Source organism: Aplidium turbinatum, chromosome 3 (genome assembly GCF_918807975.1).
Source record: "Aplidium turbinatum chromosome 3, kaAplTurb1.1, whole genome shotgun sequence".
NCBI lineage: Eukaryota > Metazoa > Chordata > Ascidiacea > Aplousobranchia > Polyclinidae > Aplidium > Aplidium turbinatum.
The window spans coordinates 45,100,437-45,121,782 of record NC_137474.1 but is presented as its reverse complement, the minus strand read 5'-3'; the positions used below and the strand labels follow the sequence as shown (position 1 = coordinate 45,121,782).

At 36.7% G+C, this 21,346-nt stretch overlaps 1 protein-coding gene across 1 annotated transcript; it reads left to right on the top strand.

Moving 5' to 3' along the window:
* Positions 1–6,440: 6,440 nt before the first annotated feature.
* On the top strand, positions 6,441–21,118 carry LOC145767201 (uncharacterized). The gene is made up of 9 exons (XM_082578977.1): positions 6,441–6,622; positions 7,810–7,976; positions 14,861–15,063; positions 15,892–16,045; positions 16,527–16,637; positions 16,843–17,026; positions 18,148–18,251; positions 18,729–18,815; positions 19,652–21,118. Exons 1-9 carry the CDS (start codon positions 6,528–6,530, stop codon positions 20,335–20,337), a joined length of 1,791 nt encoding a protein of 596 aa, XP_082435103.1. The 5' UTR covers positions 6,441–6,527; the 3' UTR covers positions 20,338–21,118.
* The last annotated feature ends 228 nt before the right edge of the window (positions 21,119–21,346 follow it).

Below are 21,346 nucleotides of genomic sequence, written 5' to 3'. Positions count from 1 at the left end.
GGAAATCGAATTGCTCCATATTTGCTTATTTAAACTGCCCTTGATGGCACAACGTCGATCGTTCACCAGGCTTCAAACAACAAAATATTCTTCCCAGTCAACAATAGTTACGTCACAGTTGCTGATGGTACGTCGTAGAAACGTTCAATTACGTTGGAAAACTCAAAACAACGCATTTGTAGTGTTTCTTTTGCAATAACGCGTCGTAAAAAAATATGCTCCAAAACGGAAATATCAAATCGAATTTGGATGAGAATTCCCAGACTCTGGCATCATTGGTAGATGAAGTCACAATGTGCTTGGATTTGAAACAAACAAAACTGTGGGAATTTAAGCAGGCTAAAACAAATTTTGACCAGAAGAAATATATTTTAACGCGTTAACATCAAGGAACAGGCCGAGTCTGGAATTCTTCAGTTATTCGCTTTGACTTTAGTTAACAGTTGTTTTAAAACATCAAATTTTTAATAATTGCTTTTACAATTTTAAGTAATGCGTAGACTATATTTGGCAACTGATGTAATTTGTTTACATCGGCAAACCCAGTTACCACAGTAGCATTATCACGAGTCAAAGCGTCACATGGAAAACAACACATCACTTCAAAAATTCAGGTTTTCAATGCAGTGCGAATGAAAGAAAGAAATCACTTTGCTTGGTATAAGTAATTGCAGATTGAAAGAAATGAAAACAAGCGATTCCGGAATGGTTGGTGTCACAACTTTTAATGAAAAAAGAACAAATGATTGAGAAGTTCATCTAAACTTGAGCAAGTCTTTGTAAAACAATTCTGATCTTATTTAAAGCTAAGTTTCCAAATCAAGATGTATATCCCCATGATCACGTGACCGGAAGTGGATCCATTCGTCCACTTGTCCCTCTCACACGTGAAGTCAAACACGCCAGTTGCAGCAAGGTGGTAAACGTGGAATGTACATCAGGGGTTTAGTCCAGTCAATAAAGTTAATCAAAACTTAATCAAACGTTGTCTGGCAGGAAACGACTTTTTTGAGTTTTTATTACGTTTTTGAATATTTTGTGATTAGCAGACAATTTTATTAAGACTGAAAAAAGGCAGAAAGTATTACACAAAACTGACGAAAACAAGTTTATTCTAGAGCATGAGCTCGTCAGTGCATATCTTCACCAAAACTAAAATTTTCTTAACAATTTAATATCTCAAGCATGTGCTGTAGATGGAAAAGTGAAGTGACAATAAGACAACATTTTACTATCACAAATGTATTCCCAGATGTTGAAAGATTTACAGATGTTGAAAGATATCTATTTGGGATCTAATTTCTACTTGTAGCAAAGCAAGTTAGTGGTGTAGATATTTAGAGACAGACCCAGGCAGCAATCCCTCATTTTATAATGACAGATTTTGTTGTTTGTGGTATTAATGTTGATGAATTTAACAGCTTAATGTTTTTTTCAGTGAACGTAAACTAATTTTGAGGGTCACAATCCGCCCCTTAAATCCCGTATGCTCTTTCTATAATAATAATAATAATGGGTGTTTGTTAAATATTGCTATATGCATTGCAGCAATAATATTATTTTCTACATATTTTACAATAACTAACATAAAAGGAATAAAACTGCGAAGCTGCTTAAAATAGTAAAATTCTGTCCAGCAAGATTTCTTCAGTTGTTTTGACACTTCAACGTGTTCAACGAACGATGGCGTTGACTGATTGAACGATATCGATTTGGTCCAAGCATAATTATTGTGATGCCAATTGGTGACATCAAAACATTTTCTAACATAAACCGGTGTGTCCAAACAACATACGAAGCCATGTAGCTGATCACGCTTTGTGATAAACGTTGCTTTTGAGCAAGTTCAACATTCAATCAACATTATCAGAGTGGCAGCAAGTGCAGAAAATATTATGTCGTATTTTGTGTACTTTGCATCGAACAGAAAAGATTTGAATGATCGTTATTTTTTCACAACCTGTTGGTAAATCTACAAATTTTATGTGTTTGCATTACATCCGGGTTAGAAACCGAATCTTTTTTTGATCAACGTTTGCAGATGATGAACCAACATAAAAAAAACAATTTTGCTACTTGGGAGCTGTTTTTATGTTTTTAGGGTTAATTTTTGTCAAAGAACTATCTTGCTCTATGGCGTTTGCTTGGAAGCAAATGACATGAATGTAACTGAAAACATAGGGAGCTAGGTTTAAATCAACAGAGGGATCTATTTGGCGCAGTAAACACAGTTCTTAAATCAATATTTTGGTGCCTTTGAAATTGAAGCGTTTGCGCCAAATGCAACAAAATTTTATTGTTTTCAGAAATGTTTTCAATAATGACCGAGTTTAAAACTTGTTTACCTCAAGTGCATAGTACGCTATAGCACTTTTCCGTCATTTTGCATTGATCTGATGCAATAAGAGATAGTTTATAAGTTACTTTCAAATGAGGTTTTAGATCAGTAGTGGATTTACAGCACATAAACCATCCATAACACCCATCGGACAATAATAATGTTATGGTTTTATTTATTGTCGTTCTACAACAGCTAAGGTCTTTTAGCGACAGGGCTCATTTTTCATATATATCAGGTTTACGATGTTATCACATTATTACCCGACTCATTCTCACTGCGCTATGCAGGATAGAACACAATCGGTACCGTTTTTAAAGTCTTCGGTTTGACCCGACCTGGAATCGATCTCAGATCTACCAGCACCACAGCCGAAGGCGAAACCACTCGGCCACTGAGCTGGTACCCATCGGACAATGCAAATAGATCCAAACAAAAGCAATTTATAAACACATCCAGGGTAGTATGCAAAAATTGAACGTTTACATGTTCTGCAAGCAAGTTATTTTGTTAATTTTTGTAATGTTTGCAGTCGTTGGATCGATGCAAATCAGCTGAGTTCATAATTAGGTTCATATGGAATTTGCTAACACAGTTGTAGTTTTAAATGAATAGTGAGCTTCTGTGAGCAGCGGTGGGAACTATTGCCCACAACAAGCATGCAATTTTTTGCTTTTTGTTGAAAATCTTTCCGAAAATATAGTAAAACTTAGCGCAGTGTCAAGAAAGAGTTAATTAGAACATCTTTAATCATACCAATAATATAGCTTCTCATCTTACAAATCATACGATCAGTAGTGGTGTTAAATTGAATGGCAATTTCAGTTACAAGCAGTTAAAGTCGGCAGAAGTTAGTAACCTGTGTACAAGGAGTTATCTGCCTGGTATCCAGCAAAAGGTTGAGGAGGCTGCTGACTATATAACAGCAAGCATTGGATTTCGTTAACCATAACGATGTAACCTTCACTCTAGCCACCAAGACTTTCCAAGTGCAGACATTAAGTGCAGCAAGAATTGACAGCAATAGACGTGTGTTTCGTCTGCTAAAGCTAGGCTCATCAGTAAGATAAAGGTGGTCCCATACTTGATTCAAGTGTCGGGTATGAGAAGATAAGGTTCTCATTGCACTAAGCCTTCGGCACTAAGGGAAGTAGAGTGGCCAGTTCCTTTCTTTCGGCCGCCTTTACTTCAGCAATTATGCCCACCCAATTTATTACACTCTAGGTAGAGGTGATCGGTGTTTTCAACAACCAACTGAAGCCGGGAGTCGAACCAGGTTTGCTTTATTGAAAAGCCAACGCCTTATCCGTTGCGCCATCCCACCACTGGCTCATCAATATCTCACCCATAATAATTCATCTCACAGAGCTCTCGACCACTTGCTTTCGTAAGTAGCCTAAGTTCAAAACTTGTGATGCAAGCATTGGTATTCATGCGGATTATTTCCTGTTTACTCAGCAAAATATTGACCGTCGGACGCAGGGCTAGACTGGAAAAGAACAGAATTAAACAAAAACAAACAAAAAATATTCTTTTTGTTGCTTCTTTTTTATTTTATCGATGAAAAGCGTTGAGACGCCGCACAGGCTGAAAAGAAGACAATTGTTTGAACGGGAGCGTCCTGTCGTGGTTATTCTTCAGACACAAAATAAGTCATTTTTACATTGTTTCAACTTCTGTAGACGTTGAATCAATGTAAAAATGACATATTTTGTTTTCAAGATCTTAACACATTTGTCGCCGTCGCATGAGCCTTTTAGGCCGTGATTCTATCTCTTTTCACTTCATTTTGCAGTGTTGTTCTCCCATTCCGGTGACATGATAGCTGAAGTCTGACACTCGACCAAATCGAAAGATCCAGTTCGATTCCCGTGCCGGTCGATCTTCTTCGTTGTGTTCTAGAGCCATGTTCCCAAAGCTTTGATGAACGGAAGTGCGCTGTCCTAGATAGCAAATTACATTGGTTCAACGTCTGCAAACATAGAATCAAAATAAAATACTGTAAATCAATTTTTAACTCGGGTTCTATGAGTTAGAGATGCCGAATAAGAAGAAGATCAAAAGATATTAGCTTTTAAAACAGTCAAAACAGTTTGTTTTATTTCATTCCAATATTTCTGCTTTCTGTTTGGCTTGGAATAAAGGTTGCTCTGTGGTATATAGGCTACTGGGCGATGATTATGGCGTTTTCAACTTATCGATTTTCAAATCCGTTCAACATCAAAGAATGTTGCTGATTTTGTTCATTAGAATGGTATTAACGTATGGATTTTTTCATCGATTAATGTCATAGGTCAAAGCACAAACAAATATCATTTAAGTCTTTTAAGTGTTTTGATAAACACTCGCTCTTCTCAAATGAGCAATGAAGCAAGAATCATAAAGCAACTAGGATTATCAGCGGAGGTTGACAGATAAAAGGTCGAGACACTTTACTTTTCTCAAACCCCCTGAGAGACTTCACTTTTCCAGCTAGCAAAATCTACCTGTTTTGCATTAATTTAACATTTACAGACGTTGAATCATTGTAAAAGGAATGGATTTTTGCTAACTTAGAATGGTGGATTGACATCGCTTCTGTTAGCGAAATATCTGAAGTTGAGTTTCATCATCTGTTGTCGTCTCAAGTGAAGTTTGGCAAATACTGAATACCAAAGTCGGATCCTTTGACTATCCAACTCTCAAAATCTGCCCTTTTTACATTTATTCATCATCTGCAGACGTCGAATCAATCTAACAATGAAGGTGTTGGTAGTTGCTCTGTCGCCGTTGTATTCTTGCCAAATTGCCATTTCAGCCATCGATAGAGATAATTATGTTGATACATTACGTGCCTAATACAGATGTTCTGAGCATGGTCTTCCAAACATCTCTGTCATTTAACGTTCACATAAACTCGTTGATTTGATTGTAGTGCTTGTGGCCCCCGTCTTTTAGTTTGGTCATGTTGGAATACTTCTATTTTTTTTCAGTAGCAGTAGTTTCGTATGACAATTTTAATCTTGAAGCTCGTTGTCTTTAAGCCAGTCTTTAAATTTATTTCCGCTTTGGTAAGATTTGTTTTCGTTCAATTACAAGCAGGGAAAGACTTGAATCAGCTGGTTTTTATTTTTGAGTGCCTTCTCAAGGTGGGTCCTGTTGAAACACTGCCTTGTACTTTTGGGTAGTTTCGTACTGGCGTCCTGTCGAACCTCATTTGCTTCATTACCATCCGGATACGCATTCAACAAATAGCAAACAATTGTTGCACTATAAAGAACAAGCCCCGTGCTCATGACACTACAGCTAAATCTAAATATGAACTGGAAATAAAAGCACTTTTCATGTTAATGAACTGGATTTCAGCTAATAAGTTATGAAATATAAAGTGTGTCTTAAAATACCCGGCATTTGACGTAAGTTATCAATAATTTATTTCTCTATCTTCCCTTTTATTTTAGAACAACATTAAGTGGGGACTTGGGATTGCACGCACAGAGAAAAGGCGGATTGCACATCGAACTCAATTTGCGCGCGTTATCTCACAAAGACTTCGTTTGCTTTGCATTGTCACAATATCTACTACAGTAGAAGAACGAGAGAGCGTTGTAAATTTGGTATTTTTTTATTTTCCACTTTATATCTTTTTATATAGCACTGTATTCATCCCACACACGCGTTGCTCTTAGCGCTTCACAAAGCAGACAGTGTCAGTGCAGCGGTGTATACGTGCAGCCAAGTACATTATTATTCTGATTACAGCCTAGTGATTACTTATAAAGAGTAATAAATCTGCTATGAAATTACGTTGTGTTACCTTGCAGCTACACCCTTGCATTAAAATAGTCTCATGCGACTTCTAAAATTCCAAACAACTACAGTAGTAAAGTTTGCTTTTCAAAAATATTTACAGTTAGCCTATTATAAGGTCACTACTTTACCTGACGAAGATGCAGTGCTCACTGCTCCGCCGGAGAGCGTTCGAATTTCTTGTATTGATGGTTTTGTTATTGTTTGAATAATGTTATTCGACCCGTTAGTTTGTTGGTAATCAGTTTGTGGATACATTATTTTTATATTAAGCATCAAGTTATATCTACAAACCGTACTTCTTTACAGATCTTGTTTAGGTCTTGTAAAAGTTTATGTCGTATGCATTTATTGCACATCGGAATTATTTTTTTCTGTTTGCCGAAAAAGAGTCTCCGAAATGCCGCAGGTCGAAGAAATAGCCATCGTACTGTTGGCTTCTCTCGCCATTGCCATAAACACCTTTGGATTAATATCAGTCTTAAGAAATTACAGGTGAGAATCTTAAATCTAATGCAAAAATTTGTTGTTTTTTACATTGATTCAACGTTTGCAGACGTTCTGAAGAGCAATGAAAGGAATGATAGATAGATGGTGGGTGCGCAGTTAAGACGTAAAGCCTTTATATAGAAGCAACTTTGCTTGCAAGAAAAAGAAAAATTTAAATACAGAAAAAATGTCAAAACCAGCTAGCAAGTCAGACCTTTTTACATTGATTCAACATCAGCAAATTTCAATGTGTTATACCACACGTATTGTACAAAAACTATAGAATTGTTTGCATGCGGTGGCAACTAATATAGTACGGACGACCAAACCCTAACCATAGGTTGTGTTTTAAACTTCATTGTCCTCAGTCTTTTTGACGTCTTGACATCATAATAAAACCGCGATGCGAGATAAAAATTTGACTTCAACGACAACGATTCGAAAAGTAATGGAAACTGTTCAAAAACACTTTTGCTAAACTTTTGACCTTCATGGATGATTTCTTGATCAAGCCTTGGAAAGTTATTTATATACAAATGAAGGGAAATGTGTCGCCATTGCCAGGTATTGTCCGAGCTGTAGTGGAAGTCAAAAGGGGAAACACAACAAAGAAAGTGTGTTTCAAAGTTTAACTGGTCATTGCCAATATGATAAAGCAGACAATCAATTCTTGTGTTTTGGCTTTAATATGGACAACCTTGTCTGATACAAATAAATAAATAATTCATTTACAACTTAGGCTACTGCGAAGCCAAAACTACTTGATTGTCTCATGGTGCTTTTGTGCGTGATGTTGTGATGGTTTAAAATACGAATTTCATCTTCACGATTCGTGTGGTTTTGCTTGAAAGTCAAAGAAACCTTGTTTCGTTTGCGTCCGAAATGACCACGAAAACACGCGAGAGTCCAGAAAGCAAAATTGAGAGCAGGAAAACCGCCATTGTTTAACATAAACGAAAGTTGTCTTCAATATTTTGGTTTCGGTAAAAAAAACTTTTGTTTCAAGGACTTTTTGTTGTGATGTTTCTTTTCGTATGAAATGTTCTTCAAAGCGCTCTACTAGACTACTTATGATCCAGGCCTCCGCGTCGCGAGGTGGTTGCTTCGACGCTAATGTGACGTGAATTTAATTTCGTTGCTGTGAATACATCAGTGTTTACTTTTGTATTTTTAATGTTAGCTTGTATTTTCAGACGATTACGTCAGCGAATGTACCTCTTCGTCATCAGCTTAACTTTGGTCAACGTCATTGTTGGAATCGCGTTCATGGCTGACGTCATCATCAAGTTGTCGGGACGTCGCGAAGTCACCTCGATTGACCAATCAGAATGCGAGGGCGAGGGATTGATTGTTATGGAAAGTAAGACACTAAATAATGAAAATGTTCAGTTTATCTCAGACAGCAAATCAATCGTTTTTTACATTGATTCGTCGTGTACAGTGATTTAAAGTTGATGAATTAATTGATAAAATGACTGATATTCTGTCTGGGGAGATAGCATAATCGAAGCAAACACAAGAAACTAAGATGTTCGAAAGGATGTTGGTCCCACTGTGCGCGTTGCCTGGTTTTCTTTTATTTCATAGTTTTTGCACAACTCAAGCCTTGACAGAGACAAAAAATGTTTTATTATTTGTGACTTCCTGCTTTCATTCTGTCTTCCTCAAACGCACAAAGTGAACCAAACGATTCCTCTTTTCCACTTGAACAGTGTCGCAAAAGCATGACTTACAAAAAATGTGAGATCATTTGAAGGCAAGCACGAAACTAATTTAGTTGTGATTGAAGCCAAAGACAAGGCACACGACACCTCATGAGAGCACAAGTGTGCTTAATGAAACATTTCACAACATGCTTGAAGGTAATCACATTTTTTTTATCTTCCCGTCCACTAAATGTTCATTCACCAGCAATAAACCTGTACACAACAAAAAACTTTCAAAATTAAAGGAAAATGGTTGGAACCATAGCCAACCTGGTCGTCAAACAAGGGACCAAACTGTAGGAACTAAACTCATGTTCCGCAATATTTTCGAAAATTAATCTGTTTTCACTTTTAGTGCTAGATCTTAATTGAAGCTATTGCTTTTCGTAACGTTTGTTAAATATAAGTTAAGTTGGTCTGAAGCAGATTTGCAAACTTTTCCTTCTGTTCTTCCAAGTAATAATTTGCACTTAGCTATGAGTTTAATGAGTTTTCGCGGAAGGAGAATGGGACTTGTATTTTTGCCACAAGACGTTTTGCATCAGACTTGATTATTTCAATGTTATATTACATTGGATAAATGTGAAAAACATGGTTAATTCCTCCTTTTAAACAGACTATTTTGAAAAACTTTGAACGTGAATAAATTATTCAGTTAGCCTTCTCTGTCAAAATGCCATTTCCATTTCTTCCGCATTACGACTGTACTTTGCATGAGGCCCAGCCAAAGATTTTTGTGACCATGAAGCATAATTTTGATAAATTATTTCTGATATTGGAAACGACATTTGTTGTTAGGTAGAAATCCGGTGCATCTGAAATGGATGTTGATTTGATGTACCGATAATAATGGCACTCAAAGCTTAGTATTATACTGTGATATAAATGTTATAAAGCGGGTAGTGCGTTGGCTACACCATTGTGACGTATTCAAACTAACTGACAATAACATTAAAAATTGAATGAGGCTGTTCACCAGGCATTTAATTAAACAATATGAGGCGTTCTACTGGTGCAAATCAAGCTAAACTATCACAAGATGTATACAGTGACAATCTGCTTTTATTCTGACGTTTCGTCAATCAGACATGACTGACTGCTTCAGGGGGCTAGACCAGGTAGACCACCTATTTTAGGTCATATCTTGCAGTACTGTATATAAAAACATAAAGTGATTTTGACACAGAGGAAAATGTACTGCTGGTCAAGCGCACACCCCGAGAGTGGAACCTGTACTGCTTGATCTTACGAGTTCTTTGTGAACTTGACAAATTCGGCGCTTAACCAACTGAGCCATCGAGGCTTGTGAACCAGACGTTCACTTTGCATTTCTTCACAAAACTTTGATTGATAGCATTCCAAAATAGATCGTACAGTCCCAAACAGCAAATCAGTCGTTTTTTACATTGATTGAACGTCTGCAGACGTTGAATCAATGTAAAAAGCGACTGATTTGCTGTTTGGGGTATGTGCTTTGGCCGTTCAATGGTTAGATGGAAGTTTAAACGTTCTTTCTTGGTTTTGAAAAAGATAAGTTCTTATCTTCAATACCAAAAGACCATAATTACCTTTTCTTCTTAGCAACATAAAAGGCATCAATAATGCAAAGTTTTTTGTTTCTTTCTTTTTTAACTTTGACCTTAGCTGTTTGCTGCATTGCTATATTTACGTCACAAAGGTCGCTTTAAGTTGCTGGAATGAAAACAATTAAAGTTGAAGACGAGTTTCCGACTTGTATTAGTTTCGATAATAGACGTAATGTTCAAATAGAATGAATGACAAACGAGATGAAGAGAAATGTCAGGTCCACCAAACCGCCCATGGCTCCTAAGAGTCACCGGGTGAACGTAATTCAATGGAAGGAAATAGCTGAGGTCAGGATGTAGATAATGTACTCAGACATCAAAATCCGTTGTTTTTACATTGCTTCAACGTCTGTACCATTGAATCCATGTAAAAACAACGGATTTTGTTGTCTAGGTAGATAATAATTCATAAAATGACCAGGAACCCACCTCCGCTGTATGATGGTGATAAAATAGGCCTAGAAAAATTTAGAAAATAATAAGCTAATTTTCAAATCAGAATGTTGCCATTTTATTCCAATTGAAGGCGTGTTTTGTGTACATGTATGTTTTAAAATTTGCAAGATTGCGAAAAGATACTAAAAGCCTCAAACTTTAGAATAAGGGAACTCACCTTCTGCATTCCATCGCCACATTTTTAAAGCAACCTAACTTTTCTATAATATTGAGAAACAAAGTGTTGTTTCCCAACTATTTTGTGCCTCCTTCTTTGTTATTTATGTGATCAAATGATATCGATGAGTCATTGCAACCACACATTGATTGGTTCATCCACAAACTTGGGTGTCTTGGGCCCTTGGAGCACCGGTTCTCAAATTGCAGAAAGTGCGCCCTTTAGAGTTTCGAACATAATAGCTTTGTTTTTGTATTTTAATGCATTGAAAATCAAGTTAAGATATTAAGGTTAAAAATATAAATAAAATTACATAAAAAAACAAACAAAACGATCGAAGACCGACATGAAAGTAGGCTCTCAATCTGTTTGCAACGGAATACTTGAAAACCTTAAATATATCACCGCTGTGTTGTTTATGACTGGTTGAAATATTCTAGTATTGAAGTTTTCAAAGTGAAAGCCGACTGATTGACTGGTTTGAATCTTTATCCTCGGATTGACAAAGCGTTGATTGATTATTCCTGGTAGTTTCGCATACTTGTAGAGGCTCTTGACGCAGGGCCGGTTACCGCGATAGACAGAGTAAAGTTTCCAATTGTTGAAGTTTTGCCGCCGGGGAATTATTCCATCTTTTAAGTGCCGTTGAATGGAGAGCTATGCCACCGTATATTTTATGAAAAGGTTTCAAGCTGGGTACCACATTTCTTCCGCCCGTTTCAAATCACCCTTTGAGAGGTGATTGGAACATTCAAGCCTTGGCAATTTTGTTATAACTTCAAGTGGATGTAGATAAAAAGTTCTTTCTTACTCAATCAATAGCTCATTATTGTTGCAGCTGCATAGCCAAGTGGTGAGAGCCAAGGTACAGCACTCGAAAGGTCGTCAGTACGACACCGCTCAATCTGTATCTTTGACAGGACACTAAGAGGCTTGCCTGAAGATAGATTGGCTTCCTTGCCTTCCCATCTACTGTAACCTATGTAACCAACATTTTCAATCAGTGGGCGTAAACCTGGATGCACCAAAAAAAAAAAAAAAACGTGAAACTTTGGAGAAAACTAAAACAAAACCAAAATTAGCCTACAAAGCTAAGTTGATGTTTCTTCAAGGAAGGAAGTGGATTAAAATAGAATGAGAGCTTTTCAAAATAAACAAAGAAGCAGCGCTTTTTTGCAAGATACATGAGTCACTGAAACAAAATTTATCTGCCAATGGTTCTAAACAAAAACAAGCAGACATTTAGTTCGCCCAACCATAACTTTTCAAACTACTGTAGACCACCTGCTTGAGTCTGATCTACAACGGCAGTAGTCCTTGGATACTACCCATTAAAACATCAACCTTGAAACTAAACCATCAGATCTAACCTCATTTTGATTTGCCTGAAAAGTACACACAATTTAGCTGTTCTCTTTACAAGAAGTTACATTTATAAGATATGTAGTTTTACCATAAGTAATTTCAAATTACAAAGTTTTCTAGATGGGCGGCAAAGATATTTCAATTATTTTAGTGTGCTGTAAGAGTAAGCTATAAAAGTATGAACCGCTGCGTTAGAAGGTCGAAGAGCATCATACTTAAACATTAGGCCTCCTTGTGTTTGTGGTTTGTTGCCCGGCACCACAGAAGCAACGTTAAAGGGCCGTAGTGCACACCGGTGAATCCCAGCGCTAAATCGACTAAGTATATGTCGGTTTAACGTTATTCGATATTTTATCTGGAAATCAGATTCAATAGGTTTAAAGATGTCCTATTGTGACGTAGAGAAGGAAGGAGATATGCAGCCATAAACCCAATACACTGACTGTGACAGAAAATCAATCTTTGATTAGTTAATAAACATAAACGTATAATCCTTGAAAGGTGATTCGTACATTGATTCAACAAACCAGAGTGCAAACGAAGCGATATCTCTTCACCTTACAACAACGGTATAACGGCCATTATAACGGTAATATTTGAGTTATTTCTAGTGATCAATGATCATAGCAAAATCGATAACAGTTTGTTTTTTGAGATATTTGTAGAATATTGAGTTAATTGTTGGCAAGGTTGTAAAGCAAAGCAACAGGTTAAGTTATGGATATGGATCAAACCCATAAGTGTACAAATAAATTTGAAAGTTGATTTGAACCCGGAAATAGGCCAGACACTTCAAGCAATATGACATAATCAAGTCGGTAACAATATGAAATAATCAAGTTGGTAACAACATGAAAGAATCAAGTTGGTAAACTTAAGTAGAGCGATACCAAGTTTCACTACTTTCAAGTTTAAACGTTTTCCAAACGAACTTGAACTATTTCAAACCTTTTCGAGTTTCATTTAACCTCACCCGAATGTAAATCTCTAGACGTGCGTCGCAACCGCTCTTTCACTCGGGACGTTACGTTATCGGACGCGCAGCTCCACTTTACCGGAAACATTCAAAGGGTCAATTTGACATTTTTACGCCTTGCAAGAAGTTGGCCTTCAACACTAAACCTTAAATTACTTTAAAACCAATTTTATTCTCCCTTTTCACCAAAAAAGTACATTATTTTGTAAATCAGAAACAAGTTAACCTTCTAGTGTACGCGGAAATGCTAAAGGCGGATGCAGTTTCGCATCCACGTGATCTAAAATCCTCACTCTTCAACTAACAACAAAATTGTTGCCGTTTCATATTAGTGACGAAAACCTAGCACCGTGCACAAAAAACTGCAAATTGATGAAATCAACATCAATCAAAAACTTTACGTTTCTTGAAAAACTAGATTTCAAATCAGTTGTCTGCAACTTTGCCATGCACTTTATTGAAACACTCTGGGCAACTCAGTTTCGTCGCTAATTTTAACTTTTCGAAGTTTCACATCTACTGTTTTGTCAACGGACAAAGAGTGACAAACAATAAAAATACATAGTTTTGCTATTCATATGTAGGTTGGTTATGGCTTTTCATTGTTGAAAAGGAAAGCTATATGTAATAGCATTCTAATTTGCTCTGAAGTAAGCTAGTCCTTAGGACAACTTTGGGCATGCGTTTGATTTCAATTATGATTACATGCACATTGTTATTATGGCCATGTTTCCCAAGTCCTTTTCGTCACCGACCACAATTTAAAACTTTTTTTTACTAAAATGGCTTTTGCGGCCACGATCCACTTATTATTTTATTTTGCTGGTTACGATTAATTTAAAACGAATTAAATTACGATTACATATATATCTTTGGTAATGCAATAGGTTGGGTTATAATTATACAAAAAGTGTAATAGATTTTAATTGTTTTCGCATACCAATTAAGATTATCCCTGCTGCCAACATGCCATGTTGAGTAGTAGTGATGTAATGGTGGACTTTTGCACTGAAGTTGCTGTTAGTGCTTTGTGATGGTGGTTGTTGCCTTTTAAGCTTTGTCTCTTGAATGAACTTAATCTACTTAGTGGGAGAAAACATTTGAGTGTTGTTGTTTCCATTATTAATTGCATTCTAACAATTAAAAACGTATGCAATGGAAAATCTCCAAGCTACCGTATACAGCTGTATAGAAAATATGACGTGTTTCCTTGTTGATTTAACGTTTTTAAAATTGCGCATAAAATATAAGCAAAGATGTCTACCGGTAATGGTCGATCATTTACTTAAGAGCTGATGTACTTTAATGGGATCTGTGCACTTAAAGTTGTTGTACTTTAAGCGGGTATCTTGCTGAATGGAATGATTGGCTTTGCTATATTAAAGCATTGTAGTTTCTTTGAAAGAAATTTCCCCAACTATAAACAAAATTATGGCATTTGCTAATTCTAAAGATGCCTAAATGGGGCAATAAAGCAGTATAGTACTGGAGGATTGAGTAGTGGGGGAAATGTAGGGTGGGAAAATGGAGAAATAGGGCAAACTAATCTCATGGTGCGGCCCGCGAGAAATTTGCCCCGTGTTTTCTCTTCTTTTCTCATAAGAAAACCGGAAAAGTAGTACGCTAAGTTGTGAGCTGCAAAGAAGCCATGCCAATTTATTGTTTTGGTTCTAATCTCTGGATTTAAACTGATCTTTGTGTAAGCACGTGTTTTGTATTCCTGTGTGTGTGGACCAGTCTCTTATACCCCACAACATCATCCACTGCCTTATCTTCGGATTTTGGAAATGCTACAGCTCATGCTAGCAACACTGTCCAATGGCTGCAGTACTTAGATGGAATAACGTGACAGCTACCATCTCATACGGATACTCGTTTTTGTCATTGTCAATATTGCCATTTCCAGTCTGTATGGTGCAAAGGAGTTTCTCTTAACTTTCACTACAACCTTAATCGAAATACATATAAGAAAAATGCTTATTCAACAATATATTTCAGGTCTCAAAGCTGCTTCTGTTATTCTCTCATCTTTGAATACTTTGGCTCTCACATACGCTTTGCATAAGCGAACTACACGCATGGGGCGCCACCGCTCGGGAACGTCATCAGGATCTTCTACGCACACAGATGGCGCTGGTATGCCGCATATTCCAGCATTTGACACCATGTTGAGAGTGCTAAGCATTGGAACCTCTCAACAGGTATGTTTGGTATCACCGCATACGCAGTCAGAAAATGAGATATATTTTACAATGATCCAGCGTCTGTAGATGTACAGTACAGTATAAAACAAATTATTTACTGGCTGGGTGGTTGTATATAGCCAGTAAAGTGGACAGGGGGTTCAAGGGCACTTTAGACCCGGTATAATTTTGCGGGCCCGTGATCGCCCCAAGGGGGCCAGGAAACTTAACGAAACCACCGCGTATTATTTAGATATAGAGTGTTTCTTAGACTGTCTTGATTTGGAACCTGAGGTTCTCATTGCACAATGAACTGCAACTTACTGACGCTGCAACATCGCGGAGGCAATTGTGACGTCCGTCTTGCATCACAGAATAATTGAGTCACTTTGAAGTCAAAATTTGCTGAATTAAATTTGTCTTTCTTTTTTAAAGAGATTAGACTATAAATTACTTTACATAATAACCTCGTTTGAATGCATAATACATACAACTAAATTGTCGTTGGCCAACACATCTCTGTTTAAGCCTAGACAATAACATTGTTTAAAGTGAATGATTGTCCTGGAAGGAGTCGATTTCTTTAGACTTGGTTGAAGTAATAAATATTATACATCATTTGTATGCAGACAACTTTTACGTATTCACATAGTTCGCTTGTGTCTGTTTTAGGCGGCTTAATTCTTATTTTGTGATACGTTTATGTAAGTTCTCATAAATAACATGCTCTTTAACAATAAAACTGTGTTGGAACAAGACATCTATCTATTTTGAATAAGACTAAAATAACTAAATTAGCAGCAAAGTTGTTTTGATGTTGCAATGTTGTATTTTTTTTCGGTGAAGAATGACGGCGAAGAAAAAACAAAATTGAAAAAATGCAAAACCGAGAAATCCAGTTGCTGTGAGAGTTCCTTAACCGAAACCTCCGGAATGCAAGAGCCAAAACCGGAGTTTGCTTCCGCGAAAGAAGAAGAATATTTTCGAATCCACGCCAATGGTAAGATTTCAGGATTCCACAAATTGCATGATTTTCATCATTCATTCACAAACACTCCAATTTAAACGGGTTCCTTTCTTTTCTTCAGTCTCTTTCCAAACAATCCTTTTTCACTGCATATTGTAACCTACCGTTTTGCGGCGCTCACTGGATCTAAACCATACAGCTGAAATCGATCCATGACTGAACGCATCAATTGAATAACGAATGGATTGACGAATGGACGCATTCTGCTACACAAAGTTCTCATTTCTTGTTATGTTCTTTTTTTGTGGTTGCAAGTAAACTAGTCCACCCACTAAGTGGTGCCATTTGAAGACAAGTGGCATTGAGGCGTCTCATATTTCACGGAATTTGCAAGATTTTCAAACTTTCTTCTTGAGTTGTTGTTTTATAACTTAGTTCTCACAAGTTGTTCTTCAAACAAGAAAAATTTTCTCAAGTATTTGAAATTAACTCACACGCGCCTTTTGTTGTTCAGGATTCTATAGAGGACAAAATTCCAAAGCAGAAAAGTCACAAACAAAAAGTCAACTCAACTACGTCAACAATGGAAAGCGCATGGGGAAAATTGCCCAAATGTTAGCCCCAAGTAAGTCGGAGGTTAAAAATTATAAGTAGGCCCACGTCGTGGCAACGCTTTAGTTCTGATGAAAAAGTTCAGGCAACGGTATTTCATGCAGTTGGTAAAAGATTGAAAATATAGAATTTGTATGTTTTATAAAAGAGTTTTTGAGGTAAAATATATCCTGTTTTTGTCTGCTATAATTTGACTATTTTGACTTAACTCGTTTCAGAAAGAAACTCTTTGATTCGACGAGGTTCGAATATCAAACGTGCGTCACAATCATACATTGGACGTCACAGTATATCTGTGATAAGTGTCCGCACCACTGCGGTGTTACTTTCGGTCATTTGGGTGGCTTTCGTCATCATGTGGGTCACACCAATTGTGGCGAGGTTGCAAGCGGCCGGAGACAAGTGAGTTCAATTTACGGCTTTAATTTCTAATACGTCACAATGAACATCGATTTTAACGATTATTTCTGAGCAAAACAATCTATTGCATTATTTATTGCGTCTTTTGCAAGCTGCATGAGATTTATCGGCGCAAAGAATTGTCCCATGAACGTCTGCGCACAACATGTAGTTGTTAGAACTGCTCAAAGCGATCTTGTTTGGTTGAACAAATTTTTCCTGTTTTTCTGTTTCGTTTCGTTTCATTTCGACATTTCTGTTTCGTTTTAAATTAACAAAAAAATAAAAAAAATATTTCTGACAAAATATTTCACAATCGAGTACGTTTTATTCATCTCATACATTTAGCCTCATCAACTGATGTTGAGCTCAGTGATGGTGTTAGTAATGTTCAAGATGGGCTTTGGTTTGCCTGTTACTCCTCTCTGATAGACAATAAGATTGTATGAGTGTATTACAAAAAGTGTGACGATATGGTACGACTTAAATTCGAATGCAGATATGACAATTATATCTTAGAAAAAATGAGAATGGCCAGCAGTGTAATCTTTCCAAATTTCAGGGAACAATGATTAGGTGCAAGATGGTTAGATAGCCTCGTTAGTGTAATCAAAAAATACAGAGTCCAAAATGTAGATACAAGATACATTCATAAACAAACACTGCTTAGTGCTTAGCAGCACCACAACATTTAACATTATAACAAAACAAAAATAAATCAAACTAGCAAAGGGGTTCGACTATTTATACAGCCATTTCAAGCCTAAGAAAAATCAATTTTACATGTATGAGAAATATTAGAGAAACAATACAATGTAACAACAACAAAAATATGGCCTTATCTATGCATTGACAAACTACTATTCTGCTCACATACGAAATGATTGCGCAGCACAACAGATACAGTTGTAGCACTGAAGATGAAGACAGTATAGTTCTCGAAACGTTTTCTGAACATGAGTTTGGAATCTACATTGTGGGCTCTTTATTTTTGACTCAATAATGAACTTTATGACCTATCTAGGTTTGTAATGACTAATGATATTCAACAAAGCTGTTGTTTGCTTAAATATTTTGAAAGTCTAAAGTTTGTTATAATTTTCATGAACCAAAATATTTCGTAGCGATGGTGGCAGTGCTGGAAATTATATCGTCTGTCCTGAAACATGTGAGCAAGACTCTCTTCTGCCAGCTGACTACATTAGCTCCGGTCGGCAACAAAAGCAAGGTAATTTTTATCTATTTATACATTCGGACCATGGTCCACGGTGCCCTTGGATGCTCGTAACTTTTTCACAAAACCACCGCGTGTTCTTTGGATATAGTGAGTTTTTTTCTTAGAAGTGTATTGATTTGGGGCACGAGGATCTTATTGATACCGGGCCCGCAAATGATCCTCCCAACGGCCCTGGTCCTCATTAAAGTACTTTTTAGCAAGAACATAACTTGGGTCTTGTCATAGGATGTAGTTTGACAATGGCACCAATTGTTACTTCGTAAAGCAGCAAGGATGTACCTAGGCAGAAAGCGTTGAATCATTGTCTGCAGACGTTGAATAAATGTAAAAATGACGAATTCTGTTGTCTGGGTAAGAATGACAATGGACAACATGATATTATGTAACAATTGTAAGTAATAATATTAAAAATGGACTGCAGAACAGACCTTCCTATTTATAACATTCAAGATGGTTTTATATGTTCAGGTATTATAGTCGAGCTTGTGAAGGATGAAAATAAACAAATTATTGAGAAAAAACAAGAAACTCATTCCAGAATTCGTCATAACAGAAGTAAGTGAAACTTTACTTGACTTCCTATTGCAACACAAGATCACAAGCAAGAGGCTATTTATCTTTTAATCTCATTGATAAACAAGAAAGCCTCAATTTTCTTATGTTTTGCATCAACATTATTAAATGTTTATGGGATGGAATGGTCATGAGCCCGCCAGCTATCTTCGAATTGCATTTAGTTTTTAGTTTGTTTTCGCACTCATTAAATTAATAAAGCTTGGTAGAAAGTTTGCTTTGTTGAACCATAGAGAAATAAAACATAGTAACTTTAGCGGGTTTAGCATACTTTATTTCACAGAAAATATAACATAATTAAATAAAATAAACTCAAACATTTTCGACACGTACGTGTGTCCTCATCAGGAATTAAATCTGCAATACATAAAATGAAAACTTACAGTTACAGTGCATAGTCAAATTTATCTTACGATTTTTCATTTTATGTATTGCAGATTTAATTCCTGATGAGGACACACGTACGTGTCGAAAATGTTTGAGTTTATTTAATTTAATTATGTTATATTTTGTGTGAAATAAAGTATGCTAAACCCGCTAAAGTTTAAGTGGACGGGGAAGGTAAGGAAGCGAATCTTTGTGTCCACCTCCAAGCATATCATTAAGTGTCCTGCCAAAGACACAGCCGCATGCTCGCGGTATCGAACCGGCGGGCTTTCGAGTGCCGTTCTATGGCTCTCACCACTCGGCTATGCAGCCGCTTTTTAGTGATTAAGCTTTGCGCACAACTAGTGTGGGAGATACTGTGACACTTGAGCTGGTCAGCTTTGTCTTTTCACTGCGGTGACAATTCTAAAACATGGTTCTTAACTTTGCAGCAAACGTCGAAGAACAGAAGATTCCTTCTGAGACTTTGTTGGTTGCTGAGGTTCCTAACTACCAATCTCAAGACAACGATTCTGACTTGGAGGAGTTTCAAGATTATTTTTTACAGCGCTCTTCCATCAAGTCGAAATCTTTTCCATGCTCAGGGTGTTCTAAATTATTTTATCCAATCAGTGAAGTGCACGTCACAACGAACGCTGTCATAATATTTATGACGTGGTTGTACATGTCATTTAGTTCATTGCGTTTGTTATGGTTACGAAAGCATTCGAACAATGTATTCGTACGTTATAGCGCACTCTGGCGGTTTTTATTATTCACTTCGCTTTTCTATTTAATGGTCTACACTCCTTACGTGTTGCTCTGCGTTTATGATATCATAAAGAAACCCATGTACCCTACTTCACAACCTTTAGCGTCACCAGTGTACGCAAAAAATGATTCTTTATTTTCTAGTAAAACGACGTCATTAAATTTGAATGACGTCATTGCACAAACTTCATCCACTGTTGGACTATCAGACTTGAAAGTTGCATTGCAAAGACATTGTTTTTTGACGTCAAAAGAACTTTTGTACGTCACTGTTTCGTCATCGCTGATATTGTTCCACAGCGCTGTTGCGCCGTTGTTTTATTTGATGCGGTTACTGGGTTGCCGGAAACTTTTAACGGGATTTTAACTTTTCTACCTCAAACCTCGAATGCTGTTAAGTCGGGAAAGGTGTTCTTCCTTTCAAATCTATCCAGACGTACTTGTTACTGCTTTTCTTACATTTGTGGTCACATTTTATTGTACACACATTTTATGGTCACATTACATACATTTGTGGTCACATTTTATTGTGGTCACATTTTATTATACATTTATTGTACTAGGGATGTGTCTAGTGGTTAAAAGGGATATTTGGTGGTTGAAGATTGAAAACAATCAAAGAGAAAGGTGCCAGTCATTGTTGTGATTCCCTTCAAGTTTGACATCGAGTGTTTTACAAAGATGCAACCTTGTTTAGGACTCGATGCGGTTTTAAAGCGACCTCTTTTCAAGTCCAAAAAAGCTAAAATAGCCTCATTCACGCCACCAACACTTTATTTAATGAGTTATCTATACATTTATACCATACATTTAGTCACACAAACAAAGTTGGTTTTAATTAACTAAGAAGTTGCATAATCTAAAACACAATAAGGTTAACTCACAGAACTCAACAAACAACACTTCTACTAAAGGTTAAACTAAACAAAGCAACTGCAGCTCAGTACACAAGACAGAACTCAACTGTGGCAAACAAAGTATGCGTACAAATTAATCAGCGTCAGCGCAAAGCGCTTCAGGAGAGAAACGTCCGAAATCGAGTACCACATATACCGTATTACTGATCGCAATGTTTTCAGTATTTTGTGTTTCTGATGTCGTCTTGATTGGACTGCAGGGGCACGAGGTAGCTGCTGCATTGGTTACCACGAGTCCATTTTTCAACTTATTTTGAAGTACAATATTATATTGTTCTTGTTGATTTTTTTAAACTTGTTTTTATTGTTTCAAAAATAAGCAAATATAAAGTTAATAAGACTAAGACTTTTGTGGTTTCTGTGAAAGTTTGTAAGTCGTTTGAAGACCTAGATCTCAGATACTTTTATAAAACATATAAAACAAAAGCAGCCACTTTTATCAAACCAAATTTTGAAGCC

Coding starts and splice junctions, on each gene's coding strand:
- LOC145767201 (XM_082578977.1), top strand. CDS start 6,528: ATGCCGCAGGTCGAAGAAATAGCCATCGTACTGTTGGCTTCTCTCGCC. Junction 6,623..7,809: donor TCAGTCTTAAGAAATTACAG/GTGAGAATCTTA, acceptor TTGTATTTTCAG/ACGATTACGTCAGCGAATGT. Junction 16,046..16,526: donor TTTTCGAATCCACGCCAATG/GTAAGATTTCAG, acceptor TTTGTTGTTCAG/GATTCTATAGAGGACAAAAT.